This window comes from Poecilia reticulata, chromosome 5 (genome assembly GCF_904066995.2).
Source record: "Poecilia reticulata chromosome 5, P_reticulata-male-v2, whole genome shotgun sequence".
Classification (NCBI taxonomy): domain Eukaryota; kingdom Metazoa; phylum Chordata; class Actinopteri; order Cyprinodontiformes; family Poeciliidae; genus Poecilia; species Poecilia reticulata.
In genome coordinates, this window is record NC_088834.1 from 8278194 (window position 1) to 8300350 (window position 22157).

General features: G+C 36.4%; 1 protein-coding gene across 11 annotated transcripts in view; it reads left to right on the plus strand.

Moving 5' to 3' along the window:
- Positions 1-22157, plus strand: part of dock3 (dedicator of cytokinesis 3) — a 161587-nt gene that overhangs the window by 60292 nt on the left and 79138 nt on the right. For all 11 annotated transcript variants that reach the window (XM_081606951.1, XM_081606943.1, XM_081606940.1 and 8 more), the window contains exons 2-4: positions 877-960; positions 11937-11977; positions 18547-18602. In XM_081606951.1, coding sequence (XP_081463077.1) covers positions 877-960; positions 11937-11977; positions 18547-18602 — 181 coding nt within the window. The remainder of the gene's footprint in view (positions 1-876; positions 961-11936; positions 11978-18546; positions 18603-22157) is intronic.

The window sequence follows — 22157 nt, forward strand, 5'->3', positions numbered from 1 at the left end:
ATTAAGACTGTCATTTTGTAGCTATTTCTAATATATACTAACCAAATATTGGGCCTGTTTCTGGTCTATTATCTCCTTTAATTGTTGAGAACATCCAGAAAAGGTTGACGCATAACATTGTAAATTCTGGTCTTTGTAAGTCTGACATCAGGTTCATTATTTGTATTCTACTTCTTTGGAATAGCAAATGCAAAGGACCTTTAAATAACCAAACATTTAACTAAAGATTACAGCCGAACCTAAACCAGTCTAAACTTTTGACTTCACATTGATGAGCCATAACGTTGACTATTGACCTCAGAAAATGCAGCAAATCCATCATAATTTGAATCTAAGGTGTTACAGATCACCTAAGGCAACCAAAACAGTGTGAAGAGACGTACTGGAAGAAAAAGCCAAGGATAATAGCATTACTATGGTTTTGAGTAGTGTGAGATATTCATCTACCCTGAGGTGATTTATTTGTTGGTTTTTTTTTGCCTCTTCATATTTCAGTCTTGTATGGAGCAACTTATTGTGACTTCGGCTTTGGAATAAGCTCTGACATCTGTTGTTTTCTGGGCACATCAGTGCAGTCATGAGGAATATTTACATAAACAGCTCCTGGTATGGGAGAGTCTGCAAACATAGTTCTGTCATTAGGGAACTGAAACTTGACATTGCAATAACAATGTGGGGACAAAGCTTTTGCATGAATGGGATGTGTTTCCAACTACACAAAGTCAAATGGACTCCTCCATGATGAATAAAATTAATCTTTCATGATATTACCTTTGCTCATCAGAGATCTCTGGTATCTCTACAATGGCTGTAATTGTTACACCTTCATCATGTCTTCAGATTCTCATCTCTCCTTTCATGTCCTTTCCTTTACAGTCATCTGTAATTTCCGAGGCTCAGTGACTCAGGGTTTGGCTCTGGAGGTGGGGGAGACAGTGCAGATCTTGGAAAAATTTGAAGGTAAGACTTTTACATCATAAAAACCCTTCATATATATAAATAAATAAAGAATAACATTTGTGGAATACACGAGTGACTTTCACCTGGAGAAAAGCTGAGAGAGAAACTTGGAAAATTTTATAGTTAGCCCTTCCTGTTCACATTATTATATACTTATTAAAAAGATTGATTATCCAGGGATACATTTTTTAAAAGAATTTAAAAGACTAACCTGCTTTGTTTTAATCAGTAGTGTGCAAAATGTTTATGTTTCCAGTGATACAGTGTCTAATCATGCAAATGAATCATGTAGGATTTATTACAAACACTAAAAACACTTTCTGCTTAATTAAGCACCACCTTGTTTCTTGTCGGGATTGAATGATGTATTAAGTTCAGCATTTGCATTAAATCAAGGCCAGATTAAGTAAAATATATATATTTTTCATTTCTTAATTTACATTTTGTAGATTGCGTGGTTTTGTTCAAATTTAACAAAACAATTATTTAATGGAGTTACCAATAATCCACTGATACCCAGTGATAAATACGTACCATATTTTCTGCACTATAAGTCGCACTTTCAATGAATGGCCTATTTTAAAACCTTTTTCATATATAAAGCGCACCGCATTATAAGGCGCATAGAAAAGATGCTACAGTTTGGGTTGCCACCCGTCCCGTATTGAACCTATGCGGAACACGATTTGTTCCGTACTCTACAAATCTGGATTTGTAATAATAAAAAAGTGGTCCCCGAGTACTTTATATAGTAGGCTGTCCCACTCATTGTTTCACTCACGGTGTTGCGATATTGTGTCCAACTGCTTTCTGGGTAACGCAGACCAACCGACACGCTGCCGCCGCAGTCTCTGTCTCTCTTCCCCCCCGGCTTTAAACGTATAGGGGCTGGTCCCTTGGTAACCCTAATCGAAGCACCCCGGATGAATGTCTAAAGCCACTTTGTTGACATAAAGAATGTCAACAAAACAGTCCGACTCGGGTCGGCGAGGAGAGCCTTCTGGGCCGGGGCGTGGGCGGACGATGGCCACCCTTCTCCGTTCGCGCACAGCATGTTGGTGGAAAACGTGGTGCTAAATGACCTGTAAACGACCTGATTATCAGGTTGGTAGGTAGATAGGTCAGTCAAACTTTATTAACAAACCAGCGTTCTGACAACTATCCCAGCATGCACCGTACGCTTCTTCTTCTACGGGCGAAAATGAAGTCGACGACTGCTTACCGTAGTTGCTAGACCTGTTGTGGCTCAATATTGGTCCATATATAAGGCGCACCAGATTATAAGGCGCACTGTTGGCTTTTGAGGAAATTTAAGGTTTTTAGGTGCGCCTTATAGTGTGGAAAATACAGTAATTAGAGTTGGTTATTAGCCTTTTTTTAGCAAAAATGGTTGGTTTGTCAGTCTCTATTTTAAGAGGATTACATTTCTGTTTAAAATCAGTGAGACAAAAATAGGAATTTAGATTCCTCCTTACGTTTTCTGTCGTACTGAGTTTTGAACCGTCATATGAAAACTGAGGTAGTCTTCAAGCTGTGACCAGTGTCTACTATTACATCCCTACCATCTGGAGAAATGAGGCGAAATACAATCAACATTAGACTGTAAATGCCTTTCAAGCAGCAGCTGTTCTTCATGATACTCTTGTACATTTTCTTACAGTAAATGTCCTAAGAATATGTAAATCTATGACTTTTAAACCTCTTATAGAATTCAGAGATCTGCAGATGACAGTTTGCTGCTGATTTCCTTCTGCTTCCCATCAAGAGACAGTTTGCTATGAAATTTGCCTTATTTTCACATTTCTTTGACTGCATAACAGGTCTGAGTCAAGTCATATATGTATGAGAAGTGAGGGGTCAGATATTGATATTAATATTTCACAGAAGTTTTAAAGGAATTTTTTTGCATATGTTTAAAGTAGTCCATAAAGTAGTTCAATATTTTTATGACTTCATACTTGAAAGACTGTATACAGATGCATCACAATAAATCAGGAGATCATCTAAAAGTTCATTTATGTCAGCAATTCAGTAAAAATTCCACCAATATTATATAAATTTAGTAGACAGAGTGATTTACTTAAACTTTTATTTTGTTAAGTGTCTGCATGTCAATGAAAACCCTAAGTTAAATATCTTAAAACATTTGAATAGTACGTAGATTCAATATAAAAGATTTTTAATGCAGAAAAGTGAGCCCATCTGTAGATACTGTTCAGTATTCACTCTCACTACTTAGCCAGGTCTCCTTGGCTTATGGAGGTGGTCTGGTACGACTGCTGAGGTGTTAGGAAAGTCCAGGTTGTTTTAATAGGAACCTTCATCTAATTTACATTATTGGGTTTGTCGTCTCATATCTTCCTCTTGACAATACCCCATATGTGATAACATGGTGATTAAAACAGGTAATGATATTTTTAGAAATGGGAGCAGGTGCCAGAGTCGGCTGGAATATGAATTTAGCTCCCACATAAAGCTTGTCAGTAGGTAACTTCACACTGGACCTTCTGTAGCCTGGATTATATAACTTTTAATCTTTCTTCAGACTCTCCGTACTACTTTAAATTTTCTACATGTACTTTTATCTAAGAAAAGGGCTTTTTGGAGAAATTTCAGTTTCTAGAGATTCATCTTTACATAGCATATTGTTCAGAAAGACATATCCAAGTGATTAAAATAGTCACATTTTAGAAATATTAATAGCCTTTTTCTTCTTAAAAGGTGGAACATTTTAGTTTCAAACTAACTTCACGTCTCACCACCGTGAAAGAGAAAGTTTTCATCAAGGTAGTCGCCTCCTGTCCTGCTGTTAACCTCAGACTGTCATTTTTATTTATTATGAGGTAACTGGATAGAACATCTTTCCCATGAATGCTGCTTCAGCTTTTTAGACAAAAAAACTGCTCAGTAAAAGCAAAGTATTACATATTGCCATTGTCATTTTTATACAGTTGTATATACTCTGGATAAGGGCCAAAGTTATTGGCTCCTGCTAATTCTACATTTGCTCCTAATTTGACTTCCAAAATCTCCATCTCAAGCCAGCATGAGGCTGAGGTTGGAATGTGTTGTTTTGGAGATAATAACAGAGAATGCTGCCTATTAGCTACAGCTGGGCAGGACAATAGCATATATCCAGTGCCAGTGGCTGATTAGGCCTTTTTTCACCCCGGTGGTAAGATGTCCGCAAGGAGCGAAGAGACGCAGATGGAGAGGGAGGAATGCTCTGTTGATGGGTGGAAGAAAATTGCATGGATTAACTTCTCTCTACTAGCTCCAGTATGCGCTAGTGTTGTCATCTCCGCCTATCCTTCCTTATTGTTTTATTTATTTATTTATTTTTATGTAGTCTCCTTCCCCCATCTTCCTGTTCCTTTCTTTCAGTTTCTGCAGCTCCAAGTCTGCACTTGCTGTGCCTGCTGACCAAAACAGAGTTGTGTGAAAGGTTCAGCTATTCCCATTGCACCCTATCAGCATCTAATTTGCTCTGGTTATGAAATGCAACACTGCTAGTGAGGAACACAGGCTATTATCTGAGCTCATGTGGCAGAAACCGGTATCACTGTGTTCCCGTGACGCACAGTGATTATCAGGCCAAACCAGGCCTTACTTTTATCAAAGTTCCTCAGGATAATATGAAGATTCCCACTATTACTGTCATTATGTGAACAGCATTATAGTTAAAAGGGTCCTTTGAACACTGAATATTGATCAGAGCAGAGTGCATGAAATCTGAACGTCATTTTATTGTCTTGTTCTGAACTGAGTGAGTATAGAATGTGGTGTTACAGAGATGCTGCAGAGGCAGAGCTCAATTTTAGAAATGACTGTACTTGTAAAATTGTCATTCAAATTGACTTTTTTTTGTGTTTGAAAGCACCTTTCACTTTCTGCAGTTTTTTATCCATCGAAACAGCAAACATGATATAGAAAACTGAGTATTTGAAATTTCTAAACAGCTGCCAGTCAAACATTTTACAATGTTTTGATTGAATAAAAATGTTATTCTTTTGCCCATTAGTTTTTCACAAAATATTACAAGCACATTCTCTCTCAATTGTAGGGTTTTATTTTTCAAGAACAATGAATATCATCTGATTGTTACTGTGTTTCAAAATGAGTTAATGCAACATAAGTGAATTAACTAATTTATGAAAGCATAATTTACATTCCACCCTATCACTGGTATTCGAAAAAGATCAAGTAAAAATAGCAATGCTGGCCATAGAAAATGTAAGTCTGTCTTCAGCTTCAATAACATTCAGTAGTGCTTTTGGAAATTGCTTTCAGTCTCTTGCATAATTTTGGAGGAATTTGCAATGTTGATTTTGTAAATTGAGGTTTGCAGATATTTGTTTATGCACAGTTCTCACAAGGTCCTACCACAGAATCTCAGTCACATTGAAGTTTGGACCTTTGCATCTATTAGATGAGATCACCTCACCTAATACTCCACAAAACGTTGGTATACAGAGGAGTTCGTAGTAGAGCTCAAGCTGCCTAGTGGCAGCAAAACAAGCCTAAATAATCATCCCTCTACTGCTGACCTCAACAGGTGGTGCAGGTGTTTTAGCAATAATGCTGTTTTTTCTGTTCTGTGTTTTGGTCAAGCATTTCTACTTCATCTCATCTGTCCAAAGGTCATTGTTCCAGAAGTCTTCTTGTAGCTTCAGATGCTATTTTGCAAGCCTGGGTGAAAGTGCCACTTTCTTTTTAACAAGAGAAAGATTTCACCTGAAAATCCTTTTAAACATGCCATAGTTGTTCAGTATTTTTGTAATGGACTGTCATGAACATTAACATTTAACATGCTGAGGCCTGAGGAGGTAAAAGTGGAGTTTGGGGGGTTTTGTGATCTTTTTCTGAGCATTGCGTGAGCGTTACACTTTTTTCAGACAATGGAGTGAATTTGTCAAGACATCTACTCCTGGGTGTATTTGCATTTGTCTTAACTGTTTTCTACTTTTCAATAAGCTTCCTCATTGTTCTGAATATTGATGTAGAAAATGCCTGGAGTTCTTCTTTACTTCAAGTAACATAAAGAATTGATTCTTTGTGATCATTGCTAATTACTTTCTGTCTTGGCACTGTGTTAACACACACCAACAGCTTTAAAGACTTAGACTTAAAGCCATGTTTCTGATTCTCTTTGCTGCTCAGTAGTAATATTGATAAACAGCAGTAAATTTAGTCCATCAGTGAAGGAGCAAAACAAAAATGTGAGTGATGGGACAGCTTCTCCTCCAGAGGCAGAGCCAGGATGTAGAGTTGGCCATGGCTTCAAGGTGCACTGACATTTTAAAGTGTCACACTTTATCATGAGATCGACACCCCCTCAGAGTGGATGCAACATATTTCAATGTAATGTGAAGCAGGGGCTGTCAATTTACACCATGTTGCCCTCAGAAAGATGAAGCACCAGGAAATGATGCCAACAGAGGACACCCATTTATGTTTGCTTCTTGTAGGTGTAGCAAACCAGAAAATGAAATTTAGAATTCACCAGAAAATGATCCTATCTTTCGAACTTCACGGAGCATGACCACATACAGTATGCATGATAAATCCTGGAGGAGTAGTTCTTCGCTGTTTAAAGGCTAAAACATGATTGAAACCAGATATTTATTTACATATATTTACCTAGTCAAAACACGGAAATATTTAACTTATAAGGACCAAAGAATGCATGGAGAATAGTTTATATTTGCTAAATCTTAGTGTTGTAGTATCTGGACTCGACCACAGAATTTGGTCTTGGTCTAGTCTGTCTCGGGCATTCAGGACTCAGGATTTTATTTCAAGACTAGTCAAGACCACAACTATGGAAATGTTACTAAATTGCCAGCATATTTTCCAGTTTATTTGTTAATATCTTTGTTTTTACTGGATGCAAAACATACCAATTAACATCCAAGCAATAACGTGACTAAAGTGTTTTTCTTACACCGCCCCCACCCTCCTTGCCCCTTTGTTCGCTCCAAGACATGCGCAGTGGTTTTCTCTGAGTGGCAGATGTCTATCTAATAGTTAGTAATAGCATCCCGCTACATAAACCATAAGAAATCCGATGGCGACATGTAAATTAAGTAGCGCTTCACTTTCACAGACGGTGGGGGACAACGTCTAACTTTTAACGTCACTTAGAAAAGAAGCTCAAAGAGAGGTAAGCTCCATTGACGTGATGTTAGCAAAGCTAGCTGTGCAGGGACACATTGTATAAAAAAACGCGGTCACCCAAGCGCTGTATTATTGTGCGGAGGTTTTAACTGACGTGTCATATGTGGGACAACACAGTGACCAAAGTCTGCAATATAGTGAAGTGAGATTCAGGAGCAATCCGATTCTTCTGAACGGCTCTTTATTATGAAGATAGGACTGAAGCTTCTTTGTTCTTGTAATGCTCTGTGTAAAATGCAGTAGCTATTATTATTTTATTAACTATATACATTGATATTTATTTAATTAGCGAATAAATAAAACACAAAAGTGGAACAGTGCAGAGCATGCTCATTGCTCTTTGTTTTCGTCACCTGTCATGGTGGCAGACATTACAGCACTCCGCTGCCTGGCCTCATGCAGTGGGAGGGAGGGTGAGAACAGTCACAGTACGCGCCTTGTGCTTGGTTATTTCTTGCTTGTTGTTCCTTGGTCAGTGTTCATAGTTGAGCGTTGTTTATTAGTGAATTGCCTTAATTAATATGTTTTATGGTGCAGACAGTGGTTTATGACATGGGCAGTATGGGCAACCGCTCAGGGCGTTATCTTTTTAGGGAGGGGAAGAGACCTCCGCCGAGTGTGGCACAGAGATGGAAGCAAAGCAGAGCAAAGAGTTTGAATTGATAATGATATTGGTTAAATTTATTTCAGCTTTAAGTATTTAATATCTATGTGTTTTTATGGGAATCTGAATCTTTCAGATCAATTTAAGATGCAATTTTGATCATATTTCACATTTTATTATGTCATGTAGCACAGTGTGCCGGTCTTGGTCTTGACTCCCTCAGTCTTGGTCTCGACTTGGTCTCAAACCCTAAAAGCCTTGGTCTTGTCTCGGTCTCGGGTTAGGTGGTCTTCACAACAACACTACTAAATCTGCAGCTGTATGTCTAGTCCTCCAATTGTAGGTTACATTTCCCATTTGATGTCTGTGCACTTTACCTCACCATCATAATGATTCCAGTTGGATGGAATCCCAATGCCACTGATGTCAACAGTTGATTTAAATTATGGTGACAGAGATGCTCAATCTTAGAGTGGTGAGTACACTGTGATGACACCAGAGGAAGAGGAAAGTGAAGAACAATTAGGTTAGCCATTACGAACAGCAATATTGCAAATGCATATTTTCTGAAAATTCTCAAAGCGGTTGTCATAAAGTACCATGATTTTCCTAAGGATAGAATTTAGCACACTACAATTATTGATTTTAAGAAGGTTGTATTGTTTTTAAGGATATGTTACCAACCGTATCCAACTGAATAAAAAAGTTTTGTTTTTGCCCACTAATAATTGAACACATACACTGATTGTATTTTGTAGCTTGCGTATGGTGAGTCTGGGGCCTCAGCTGCAGCTTACAGCTCTATTAAATCATGGTCATAACTGAAGTTACAGAGAAAATGCTCCCCTTGGGTTTTATTATTGGTTAAACAAGTAATTCCTTTTCTCATAACCTAGCTCGAGGTGTTCTCTACAGCAATATGAAGCGTCATTTAAGACTCATATTTGTCTGATTTGATTGCCTGATGGAAATCAGTTGTGTAATGCAGCCCACATTATGAGCTAAGTCTTTTTGTTAATACCACAGAAGAGGCCCCGTGAGAGCTGCCCCCCTTTGAAAATGATTTATCATGATTATTATGGTGGATTATGTTCATAATAGTTCAAAATGATTATTCTAATAACTATGGGGTGATCCGTTGGGTTACAGGAGGGAAAAATGATTATTCTTCACCAGGGTAAGAGTGCGTTTCATACTTGTATGCATGGATTCACCACACAAACACCTGCTCCGCGACCTCTACTTCAAAAGATTTATGATACTCTGATAACATAAGAGCGCCTGGCAGAGATTTTGTTTTTAGCCATTAAAACCATTAGAAATGGACCCTGACACTGCAGCTTCAACTACTCTCTGATTATCATATAGATGAGAGGCCTGGGAGTAACACAGACATCTTAGCGCTGGTGATAAATGCGTCTTGATTGGTTATTAATTAGCCGTCCAATTAAACTTTCATCTCCATATTCAAATCAGATTATGAAGAGGCGCGGAGAAATTAAGCTAATAATTTTGAGAGATGATAAGATGAAAGTTAATGTGAAGAATCCTGTCAAATACTCAGATTTATGGCATCACTGAATCATTTTCAAGATCTATTATTTTATAACTGGACATAAAAATGTCCCTAGATGTTCATCTCTTTCTAAACAGTCTTAAAACACATCCTACAAAATCCAAAATGACATCTTGTCAGTCCTACCTTGTTATTTGACATGTTACAAATCTTTCTAACTTTTGAGTTTTGCCTTCTTGTTTAACATTTTACAGTACATAGTTCGTATTCTAATGAGCCCAAAGATGTAAAATGCATAATTTTGACATAAATAATTGTCTCTTTCTCCTTACTGTGACAAAGAGTAATCACTCACCTTCAAAATTTTCAATAGCTGCAGACACAATCATTTTCATTTCCACTTGAATGGAGACAAATGACGCCTCATCTGCCTGAGAGGATGTCTGCCTGTGGGCTCTTGCTTGAAATACTAACTCCAAGGATATGAGTAATTTTCAGCTGTCAAGGTTTTATTTCAACTTGAGTCCACTTTGATGACAGCTTCGTACTCTGCTGAGGCATCTGATGGATGTTCCTCCGTGTGGAAAGACTGGTATACTCTCAGACTGGCTGGAGAAGGAGGTCCATCAGTGATGAGAACTTGAAACCGACCCAGTTTTGCCTGTCACTAATCTGATTCTCACTCTAGCCTGCAAACAGCTAGGCTGAGTTGTGAAAGATCCCCACTCAACATTTTAGTGTCTGTAGGCCGAGTGACTCATAACTGAGAAATATAACTTAAGGTGTCTCAGGGTAGTAGTTTTCTGTTAACGAATACTATGGTTCTGCCGAATTGCTGTACTTAAGGAGGAAAAACCCAAAAGTGATGCACATTTTTCACTCAGTAAATATTTATGATGGGAGACCATCATAAATATTTATAAACTTTATGTAAATTCTCCTCATTTACCAAAATATTCAGTTTTAGTTTCCCAAGACTCTTGAAAAATCCTACTCTGGTTTAATCTACATGGTACAAAGCCTTGCAAAAGTATTTTTCTTTGTGGTTTTCCACATTTTGTCACATTATACCCTCAAAAAAGGGATTTTATGTGAAAGACTAACACTATGTTATATATAATTCTGAAGAATCATACATTATTTATTGTTTTTCCCACCTGCGTGTGAGCTCCACCTAAAGATCTGTAGCCTGAGCTACATATTGTGGGGCCAATCAAGCTCTAATGCAGTATAAACCCATCTATTGCTTCAATATATCTGAAATTCAGATGTTTGGAGCATGTCTCTCCAGTTTTTTACATCTTGAAACAGTCAAAATGAATGAAAAGCATCCTCAAACATCAGTTCTTAAAGCTAGTTCTCGACTTCTGAAGGAAACTGGTTATATTAGATCTAATTTAAGGATATCTGACAAAGGAGGTCTTGAGATGAAATGCGTGATGCACATTTCAGATTATTTGCAAAGTGCAAGTAACTGCATATGCTTTCATAAAAAATAATATAGTAAAGCAGTTTGGAGAAGATATCAAGTAAGTGGCATTAATTAAGAATTGATCTTGTTAAACACTAAAGAAATACTGTTTACATGTTATCCATGTTTGACAGATTTAGTTTTGTCCATTCATTTTTGCATATTGGTCCCCATAAAGATAGAGAATCTAGTAACGTATGCACATAGCTACCCACACAGGGTAAAGAGCAATGGACTGAATCTGTCTCCAGCTCCGGGGCTTCATGTCCATCAGTGTCTCTATCAGAGTTTGTCATCCACATTCATGAGCTCATAGCGTCCAGTGTAAACTCACATCAACTAGGCCATCAACTTTTCACTCCAATCTTTTCAAACATGCACACACAGACACTCACACACCTCAGGTCAGTGACTCAAGTTTTCTTTCTACAACTTTTTATTTCATCATATAATGTAAAACTGATGGTTCCTCTTTTAGACTGCAGGATCCTAAATCAATGCTAATCATGCATTTTGCCTACAGAAGAAAAAATCCTACATACATTACTCATATTGATTTGATGTCAGTCTAATGCGTAAAGGGGTTATTTGAAAGAAAATAATATTCAATTTTATTTATTTGAGTTATATGTCTTTATTTTGTGATATAGAATATTTCTTGCTTCATACATTTCAGTTAACTCTTAACACTTAAAGTCTTGGCATAAAAAATGAATGATGTTGCATATCAAACATGCTATTTTTTACCAAAACATGTCCTTACAGTTGCATTGTGAATATGGGCTGAGTCTTCTTTTGCAGAAAAACAAATATAATTTTGCATTTTACTTCAGTCATTTTATGCACATTTAAGCTTGTATAAGCTTGATCGTTTTATTTATTTATTTTTTTTTTCATTTTCTTATAACTAGATATAATTTTGTTATAGAAAAACTAACAGAATTATCTTATTATAGAAAAGGTAATGGAATTATCTCATGTTTTGATGAATTTTGTTATTTGTATTTTTTTAAATAATGTCTGCCCTAAATGGTGTTTGCTTTAGTGATAACTTATTTATTTTCTTTTACCTTCTGATATCACAATTTTTTCTTCAGAAATGAACTCAAGTAACTTTTTCAAAGCTACAAAACTTGTCGACCTGTTGACATAACCATTTTGATTCTGTGTTTTTACCTGCTGTCACTGATTATTTTCTTTTCTTCAAGGATGGTACAGAGGATTCTCAACAAGGAAGCCGAACGTCAAGGTAAGACAGACTCTCCTTTTGCCAAACAACTTTCTTTTATCAAGAAAAACTTTTGTTTTTTTTCCTTAGCTACAAACGTTTGTTTTTTGTTCTCTGTATTTGTTGTGAGAAAGTTGACAAACTTGTCTGAGCACTTTTAAGTTTATAAAGAACTTTAATACATGATGACGCCTCTGCAGCCCAGAGTTCCTTTGCAGACCTTGATCCTCTTGGCAGAAAATTAAATCAATAATTTTTTTAAATTTAGCTCGATGAAGAGTTTAATTTGTTTTTCATGAATATTATTGAATACTTATATTGAGTATAAAATTATTTTACTCAAATAACTTTTGAAAATGCAGCAACCAACACTGCAAGATTAGTCTTTCATAAAAATGTGACATGGCAAAAAAAATAATTAGAAACATTTTAGATTTACTATTGGATTTGAATGTTTCATTTAGCATTACCTGTTACAAGCCAGGTAACTGGCTTTAACTAGCAGGTAAACTTTAACTTAACAGGTCAACCCGTAAAGTAAAGTTACAGAAATAACCCAAAGTTATCAGAAATCAGCACAGTGAGGTTGGCATCTTGCTTTGACAATGCAGGAACATCACTGCAGGTGGGGCAGCAATGCAGTGCCCTTCAAAAGCAGTTGTACATACAGGTTAATTAAAGACCTAAAACTGCTTTAATATATATTAAACTCTGGTTAGCCAAAAAACAAGAATTAAGAATGTGACACCTTACTGATTGAAAGTCTTCGTTCAGCTGCAACAACATGGGCTGCATGCCCTGCAGTTAATTACAGCAAGGGCAATGGAAGTCCATTAAGGAGGGATCATAGGTGAAAAAATGTTTAAGCTAATGTTTTTTCATGATAATCAAATATCAGAAATTCTGAACATTGCAGTAGAGAAACCTATTCAGCGTTGATGGGTCATTGTAGCATCACCATAGCAACTATAATTTATATTTCTTCCAAGAGCTGCTGAAGCCTTAAAGACAAAAACAAACATTTGTAAAGCATTTTGCCGATTGTCTAAATTAAGGTGGAAAAATACTAAATATCAACACAAATACAATACATAGAAGCATAATATTCTTTATGATAAATCAAATGAGTCATTGAACTAAGTCATCATCTGTAATAGGAGAAAAACTCTTGCTTATAAAAATCCTCCTACCAGAGAAAGAGGAGGCGGAAGACAAACACTAAAAGTAAAACACAACTCTTTCTGAACGTCATTTGCAGCTTCACTGAGGGAACATTTCATGTGATTTTAGTCTGTTATGGAAACGTGCCAGATGTGAGGTGTGTCCGAACAGCCGCATGCAGAACAGATGAGGTTAATGCATGAGGTCAGTTGCAGTTCTGTTTCAAATGATGCAGCATTACTGACCTCTGGCCTTCTGAAACACATGAGATCAGCATCAGTATCAGTATGCTGGTCTCAGAAACTACCTCTTTAACACCACGTTATGTAAGATAGTGCATGATGAGTCACAGATCAATTTGGGTAGAAAGTAATTTTGGCTTAGAAGGTTTTATGATTGATAAATTGAGAATTAATTGCCCTCACCAGACAAACAGCGGCACTAATGTGAGATTTGCAGTTTTGAAAATCTACATCAATAATCATCTGGAACTGTACTCATTAATGTGGTTTAAAACAAAAATAATGTGGCTTATTACTGAAGAGTATAGTTTGCTTTTATTCAGTGACTCAACATACACTGTCATCACAATTGATGAATATATATTCAAGAGTGGAAGACAACCTATATTGGACAGGAGATTTCACAGACTAGCGATGTACTTGCACTGATTCAGAAGATGATTGGGAAGGCTGCTATACAAGGCTAGCAAGGATTCAAAAGGAGCACAATAGGAAACACTCGGTTTGTTTTTAATGTACATGTTTATTTCACGCTCCAGAAACAACATCTGGAGAAATGAGGCTGTGAGAGAGAAACATAAATACTGGCTAAGAAACTTGCAGGTCTTATTCCTCTGTTGTGATTAGCCTCAACGTGACATGATCCCAATTTGGATACATTTATTTCAACAAAACATTTTTTCTATGTATGTTTTGTGCATTACAATGCTTGCTTACGTGCAAAAATATGCATACTACATTATGCATTCTTATGCCTTCATTCTGTTGTTGTACGGTGTGATTGTGTGACTTAATGCGATTGAGTTTGTCTGTTTTGTTACCCTTTTTCCTCAGCATAAAGGCATCAGCCCAATCCTATTAGTTCCATCTTAATCACCTGGTTTCTTTACAATGGGCGTGCTAGTTAAAGCGAATCGCTGTGTCTCCCTGAAGAAATGCCTTCCTATTCTGAGTCATTCCTAATCCTCTGCACTGCAGAGAACTTTCCATGTTGAGTTTCATCAGTGCTTGGATTAGCCTCAGAATTGAGGCCATAGAAAGGGCAGCCTGCTTTAAGATTTATTTTACAACCATATGTATCTAAGGATATATAACAATTTGAATTAAACATTGTGTACTTAAAAATAACTCAAACTTAAAAATTAGTTTTTGTTTTTATATTTTTTTGTTGAGTTTCTGGACACTCTTGCTCCATCCAATCCTGGGTTAACTGGGGCTTACAAAGCCGATGCAATGCTAGAAACATTTAACCTAAAACACACATATCAAACTCAGCTACATATAATCCTGAGCAAATTTATCTCTCTTTTCTTTGTTTTTCTCTGTCTTTCCAATTAGTTTTGTTTTAGCTGAAGCTTAAGACTGGTGGTCATGATGTAATATCAAAGTTATTTTGTCATCCAAAAGCGCCATGCTAAATGACATCCCAGATTTTATTCTGATGCTGCATGAAGCTGTAGAGGGAAGCTACACAATCCTCACTTGAAACAATGAGCAGAGCTACAAAAAACAGAAGAGCTCATAATGGAAAAGAAAGAAGGGATGTGTTACGGTTAGTGGAGATTGCCTCCTCTGGGACAAGAGTGGGACAAGAGAGGGACAAATCAGGAAGTCAAAAGTAAGGATGAAGCACAGCTGTGGCTGCTTTCAGTTTGATTTAGAGATGAATGGAGTTCGATGAAATGCAGATTATCCCAAACATATCGCCAGGTGTGATGACAATGAAACAATAGAGGGCAATTACTGTGCTGAACCGTTAAGAAGGGAAGCAGATCTGTTTAATCAAACAAAAGGTGATAATAATGACTGTAGCAAATCTGTTTTTAAAGTGAGTAAGAACAGGCTGGATCGATGTATGATCAACCAGGACAAATATTTTACAAACTGAAGAGATTAGATTGTGTTGACATTTGGACGCAAACATGCGGTAACAGTTTTTTTTTCAGCTTCGATATGAACAGAGTGCTTGATGATTAACTGCTCTACTGACCCCTCATGACACCATAATTGCTTTCAACAAATCAGCAACATTAAAAGTTTACTTTTTATTACCAAACAGTCCTAATTCTCTCATGTTCTTCACTTTATGCTTTTTTATACAATTTTAGTCTGGTTTTGGTATCCCTTCTCTTAGCTGGAAAAGTATTCTCAGTATTTCACTCTCTTCTCACTTTTAGGATTAAAGGAAATCTATCAGCATGTCCTGTACAGTATGAAAAAAGCTCTTTCTGCGTATTTTTAAATTCATCCCAGGCTGCTTCCTGGGAACACTGCAGGATAATCAATGCTCGTTCAAAAATATATGTTAAAATTCAATTTGAAACACTGATTTCATATTGCAAGAAAGGGGCTTGGAGCTCATGGCTCTTTGCAGCAATGGAACTTTACAGTACAGTAATGTAATCATTACAGTATTTAACTGTTTTTGAAATACTATAATAATAAAAAATGCAATGGTTCTTCAAAACCTATATAGTTTGACTCAAAGTATTGTTCAAGCAGTAGCAGCATATTAACATACTAAGACTGAACAGTCTGTTTCCTTCCTTAAGTTCACATCATACCTACGTTTACACTAATGGTAGGTGCAATATTCAAATGTGTAATTTCTATGCAATTTAACATCTGACTGACAGCAAAAACAAAAGCAATAATTTTTTTGTCAATTGGATATGAAATCAGCCATTAAGTGGTTTAAAATGTGCAACTCTCCCTCTAAATTTGTGTATCTTTGCTTGCTTTCTTTTTGGAAGACACTATATGATATGTGACATATTTCAGACTCAAGATAACGCTTGGCCTCTAAAAGGCACTTAAAACAGGTCAACACAAGGTGACAATAAGGTATTTGCAGCTAAGAGTCCAGAGGGAGACAGGATCATTTGTGGGAGGATGACATTTTCACTGCAGCCTGATTTGTCATTTATTTTCTAAGTTCCTCTTTTACTTCCGCTGTTCTTCTCTATATATACTTTATTATGGTTCTTTTTTACCCTCTCTTGTATTTTTTTTCTTTTCATTTTCTCTCTGTATCGGGTTGACCTTTTCTGACTGGCTTGGTGTTTTGACACCATCAGCTAAATTAGGAACAGCACAACACGACCTCTCATGCACACATTCATACATGACATCTTGTTCTTGTCTCTGCCTAGTTAGCTGTGACAGTAGGTGGTAGTTTACAGGTCAGTGCATTCAGAACGCCTGCAGCTCTCAACAGATCTTACTTAAAGGTCTTGAAGACACACGTGTGTTCATTCTCTTGTTTGTGCGTATAGTATAAGTTTAGTTCTGTTGTTTCAGTTTTCAAAGAAAAGCTGAACACTTTTGTGTCATCAACAGAGTTGGGCACTTGTGTTTTTATTGTGTGAATAAAAAGTCAAAAGACAGACAGACAGACAGAAGTAATTTGACACACGAGCAAAGATCACATAGTTTATAAGAGAAGAGACGTTGCTGAAATGTTATTCAGTGTTAGGCTTGATGACAATGTGTCGCTGTCCCTTCAAACTGCTTAAAAACAAAAACTCCCTCATAAGAAAATGTGTCTTTCAGTGTGAAACGTGAAGTCTGAAGCCTTCCCTAATAAGATGTCAGCTTCTCCTCCTGCAGCCAGTTTTCGCCCTGCAGTCACAATCATCCTTTATGAAAGTGGTACCCAGATACTTTTGATATGCTTTTACATTACTAAATTTCTAATTAGTTAAATTATAGTACACCCTTTTTAAAAGAAGGTTATCAGAGAGCAGCAGACTCGAAACTATTTGAATAACACACTGTTTAATGTAACATTATCTTTTTCTGGGTTAAATCCAGGAAGTAGGTGATTACATTATTGGTTTATAAATTTTTTTTTATGAAAACCAACCCAGAATCATAAAGGAATAAGTTCAGTTCCAAAGCCACTCATATGGGATGTTGGGTCTTCCTGTCAACCTTCCCGACCCCACTGAGGGACAAGGGTGTAAGAAAATGGATGGATGGATGGATGGATGGATGGATGGATGGATGGATGGATGGATGGATGGATGGATGGATGGATGGATGGATGGATGGATGGATGGATGGATGGATGGATGGATGGATGGATGGATGGATGGATGGGTCTTCCTGTCAGACTGGCTTCATTTGAGCAAATCAAAGAACAATTTCCCAACAATTGATTTGAGTTATTAATCTGTTTAGCGTGGATGCTAATTTCAGATTTGTTTTTTTTATATATATATTTTGAGTAGGTGTAGCAGCTTGAAATGCAGATATTTTTATTAAAACAGCATTTCCAGAAACTTGGTATGATACTATCTGAATCTGCTATAGACACATTGTAATCTGGGTCACTTTCATCACTCCTTGTCTAGCTTTTTCTGTTCATATCATCATGGATTTTCTCTAAATTTTACAGAAAACGGTCTAAAACATTTATGAAAAACTTCTAATAAATTTAAGGGACCATGAAGAGCCCTGCAGCTCTACTTCAAACACTTTAAAAAATGTATGAGTCTATTTTTCAGCTTAATTTTGCCATGCTCAGTTTTTGGGTTGTAACAAAAGAAAGTGGAAAATTATTCTTTGCTTTATTATTAAGTTTAGAAATAAGTTAGTTGAACTTTTTTTTTTGTTTAATGGGAATTGTAAACCAGTGCAGTGAAATATTACTGAATTTGTCTATTACTTTGCTCACAAGAGCGCACATTTACATAAAACAAGCATCATAAACAAAAACTCCACTTTTATGTGAGAGATCAAGATTTAGGAAAATCATGTTTACAGAAAGCACTGCCGGTATTTTAAAAGATACTAAACACACGCTCTGTATGTTTGAAGCTTCTATTTTAACTTTCAGTGTCTTTTATGAATAATTTACCAGTGCTCCTCTAAGATGTCCCACGTTGTATAGCCGTGATATACATGGCAGGTTGTCTTTTCTCTGGATGTTTTAAGCTTGTTCTGTCAGCACAAGTAGAAGACTGTGAAAAATCTAGTATAAAAAACTCTGCTGAATACATTTCCTGCAAATCTGTCATATTATTATAAGATAGAACAACACCTCAGGCTTGATTAAAAATGTGCTGGTAACTATATGTAAATGGGATGGTTATGTTGAATATGACTGTATGCAACTCTTCAAAAAAGCTGATTGTAGTTTAGCTCTAACTTCTTCTACTTATGCAGTGTTTTTCTGTTTCACAGGGAGTTTTTCCTGCCAGCTACATTCACTTGAAGAAAGCTATTGTTACCAACAGAGGGTGAGTTCAGAAATATGGGAGACTGGAGCTTTCTGTCTTTAGGTTGTTGCATTTGTGTTGTGTTGCCTCTTTGTGTTTTTTTGACTGATTTTGACAAATATTTTTGCTTGTTCTAAGTGTGGGGCAAATCAACTACCATTGTGAAGCTTGTTTATTTTTTTCAGAAGAAATCTATTATGGTTATTTTTATTTGTTATTCAGAACTAAATGTGCTTTGAACAAAAAATAAAAATAAAACATTAGGTAACCTAATACAGATCCCTGGGAAGCCCATTGGCTAATGACTGTAGATTTAGATAATTTTATTACAGAATACACAGTGGGATCTCTAACAGTAAAATTGTAATTACTGAAACGCTTGTGATAATTTGACTGAAAGTAGATTATCACATTTGAGATAATCCTAAATCTGAATTGAGTAATCTTTCCTAGGAATTTTGTGAAGTACCTGAAAACATCTCAAGATTTTAAGAGTCAAAGTTCACAGACATTGTCAAAATTATAGATACAGGAATTAGTTTTACCCCAAAGTCCTAATGATAAAGCTGCTTTTTAACTGGAACAAAAATGTTCATGAAGTTTACGAACTGCTGAGATTGTTTTGCAGCTTTTGAGCCTAACTTCAGTATCATCATGTAACTGTAAACTAACCCATCTGGTTGTTTATTATGTTCTCTGTTTGTCTCCTAAAGTTCTTACAACTTTTAAAAATTATTTAAAATGAAATTATCTTTAGAATGTATTTTAGTTTTGAACATTTTATTAGTATTAAAAATTTATTTACTGTGACTCAAGAAGTAGTTTCATCAGAAACTTTAGCTAAATAAAGAAGCAGGCAGAAAGCATAGATCTTGTCAATAAAAACTTTAATAAATTAAACTGACTATAATAATTAGACTGCTGCAAATCAAAAGCTGGCCTTCAAATCTGGTGCTTAATAAAAATCTAGCCCTTGAATGTCTTGTTTATAACCCTCTCAGTGAACATTGTGAATATTTTTACCACAATAACACTGATAAAGGTTGGCCTAATTATTCAGTCTGCTAATAAAATGTGGATGTTACTCTTTTAGTTCCTTTTTCTCTCCGCATGATTCAGCCTTACACCATGGTAAGATCAGGGCGCAGACGGAAATAACCTCATTAAATTTCTTGTTAGCGTCAAATACTTTTGTTTTAGATGTTTTAGTCAGACACCCCCTGTTTCCTTTTCCATAGTGGATAATCTTAGCAAAGAAAGTACAAAACACTTTTGCACCAAACTGAATAATAACATCTTTAACTCACAGCAGCACTGATGTGATTATGCAAAAAAATGTAGAACTAACTCACTTGTGTCTACAGTGCATGTGTTGTTCTGTAAGACATTTAAAATGTTATTCAGTATTTTTTTTTGTCTCTGGATGAGTTGCTTAAAGACACTTTTCCTGGATAGAACAAAAAACTTTTTAATGGTAAACATGGCATGTTTTAATACATTTGCATAATGACTGCAAAAGCTTGTTTAATAGAAAAACAAATCTTATTAGCCAGTGGTATAATCAATGCCAATTTACATGAGATCGTTTTTCACATAATTAAAGACATGGATAGCAAATAAAGTGGAAATAAGGAATCCTTAGCTTCCTCTTTCAAACTACCCTCCAGAGTAAATAAGAGCTAAAGAATACTGAGAGTTACAGAGTACTTTCTAAATTTTAGAAGCTGGTAATGTAGCCCATCCACCAAATATGAACATTTTTAGTGAAAAGTTCTTCATAATTGGCTGTCCCAATGGTGTTTTTTTTTTTTCTTGTTTAACTTACACTGAGTAATCTTGGCTTGGTCTCTATAGTTCCATTATATGAAAATTATTTCCTAACGGCCGTCTCTAAGGACTTTCATGTCCTCTGAATTCACCTCGAGGAGGAAAACTGATTAGACAACAGCCACATTCATTCTGATGCTGCTTTCACACTTTAGCTGGGAGCAGCTAACATGCAATGATGGGAGGGAGGGAAGTAATGAGAAATAATAAAAAAGACCTTCCAGCGTATGAAATTGAAGACAACTGAGGTGTATGAGAAATGGATACTCAACAACCACATAAATTGTTCCACGTTATAATTACTTTAGAGCGAGGTTTCATTACGAGTATATTTTTACAGACGTTGTAAGATTGTTTTAAAAAGCATAATGTCTCTTAAGTAGTGCAACACACCTCCAAATAATGCAGCTTTGAGAAGATCAGTAATGCCATAGTTACCTTGAAAATATGACATGATTACTGATTACTCCTTGAAGTCAGAAATCAGCCTAAGGCAGCAGACAACATCCCCTGCTGCCTCCACATAAAAATCACAGCCAAGGTGAGCCAACCGTGTTAAAGGGCAGCGTTTCCTCTGCTGCTTGCTGTCCGACCATCTTCTTCAACGCTCCTCACTGTTTGGGGGGGAAGGAGACGTCCTGCGTTTCAGTCGCAGCTCTCTGCTTCACACCACCTGTTGGACCTGCTCTGTCAGTTTGACTGGGCCGCTCTGCGACTCCAAATGTTTTATACAATTTGCTGTAGTATTTTTGAAGTTAGATAGTTTGATAGGTTGGGAGATTAGTGTAGTACTAATACACTGAATAAAAAGACATATTTTTTCTCACTATCTGAAGTTAAATCAGACCAAACCTCTAGCTTAGTTAGTACCAAAATAATTTCTTTAACATACAATTTATCTTATTTTGTACTTATTTTGAAGTGTGCAAAATGTCACTTTCTCTGTGAATCAGGCTACAGTCCTTTCTGTCTTTTAGAGGAACATCATCAAAGAATATGGCTTACATAAATGCTTACCATTGCGAACCATTTTTTTTCTGTTACCGTAGAAAGTAAAAATCTAATAAAACCATATAGAGCAGATGATGTCTGAGTTGACTCTTGAATCTAAGCTGAATCTTGCTCTGACCATTCTCACAACATGAGTAATGTTGTGTAAACGGCCATATGGGGAGGAAGTTTTAGTTTGAAGGGTCAGGTGAAGGCCAGTGGATAAATGTTACACTAGTTTTTATTGGAGACAGTCTGTGAAATAAAATAGAAGCTGTTCTTAAAAATGGCCTGGAGGACTTTTTGAATCCGGAGAACAGTATTTGGACAGAAGGAGGTTTCACTTCTGCTGTCGTAGCTGGAGGTGGGATTCAGACTGTGCTTGGCCTGTCAGGAACCTTCAGCAGCAGGAAAATGTGAGTTGTTGCATGTGAAAAGCTTACAGTTATTTACACTGCGAATCAAATTTAGATGTCCTGATTTTTTTTGGGGCTCATGATATGGATCATGAAGAAAGATGAATGAGTATAAATTTGAGAAAAATGTGGATAAATTATATTTGTCTGTGATTTAATGCTCCAAAAAGCACCGTGATGATGTATCCGTCCATAAATTTGCCCACTAATCTTTGCAGGGGGGCTGATTGTTGGGGTTTTTTAAAGTTAGTTCAAGACCTGTATAGAACCAGACACAAGACAAATGAGGGTTTTATGACTTCCTTTGCAAAGGGAGAGATCCACAACCTCTAACCCGCTCGGG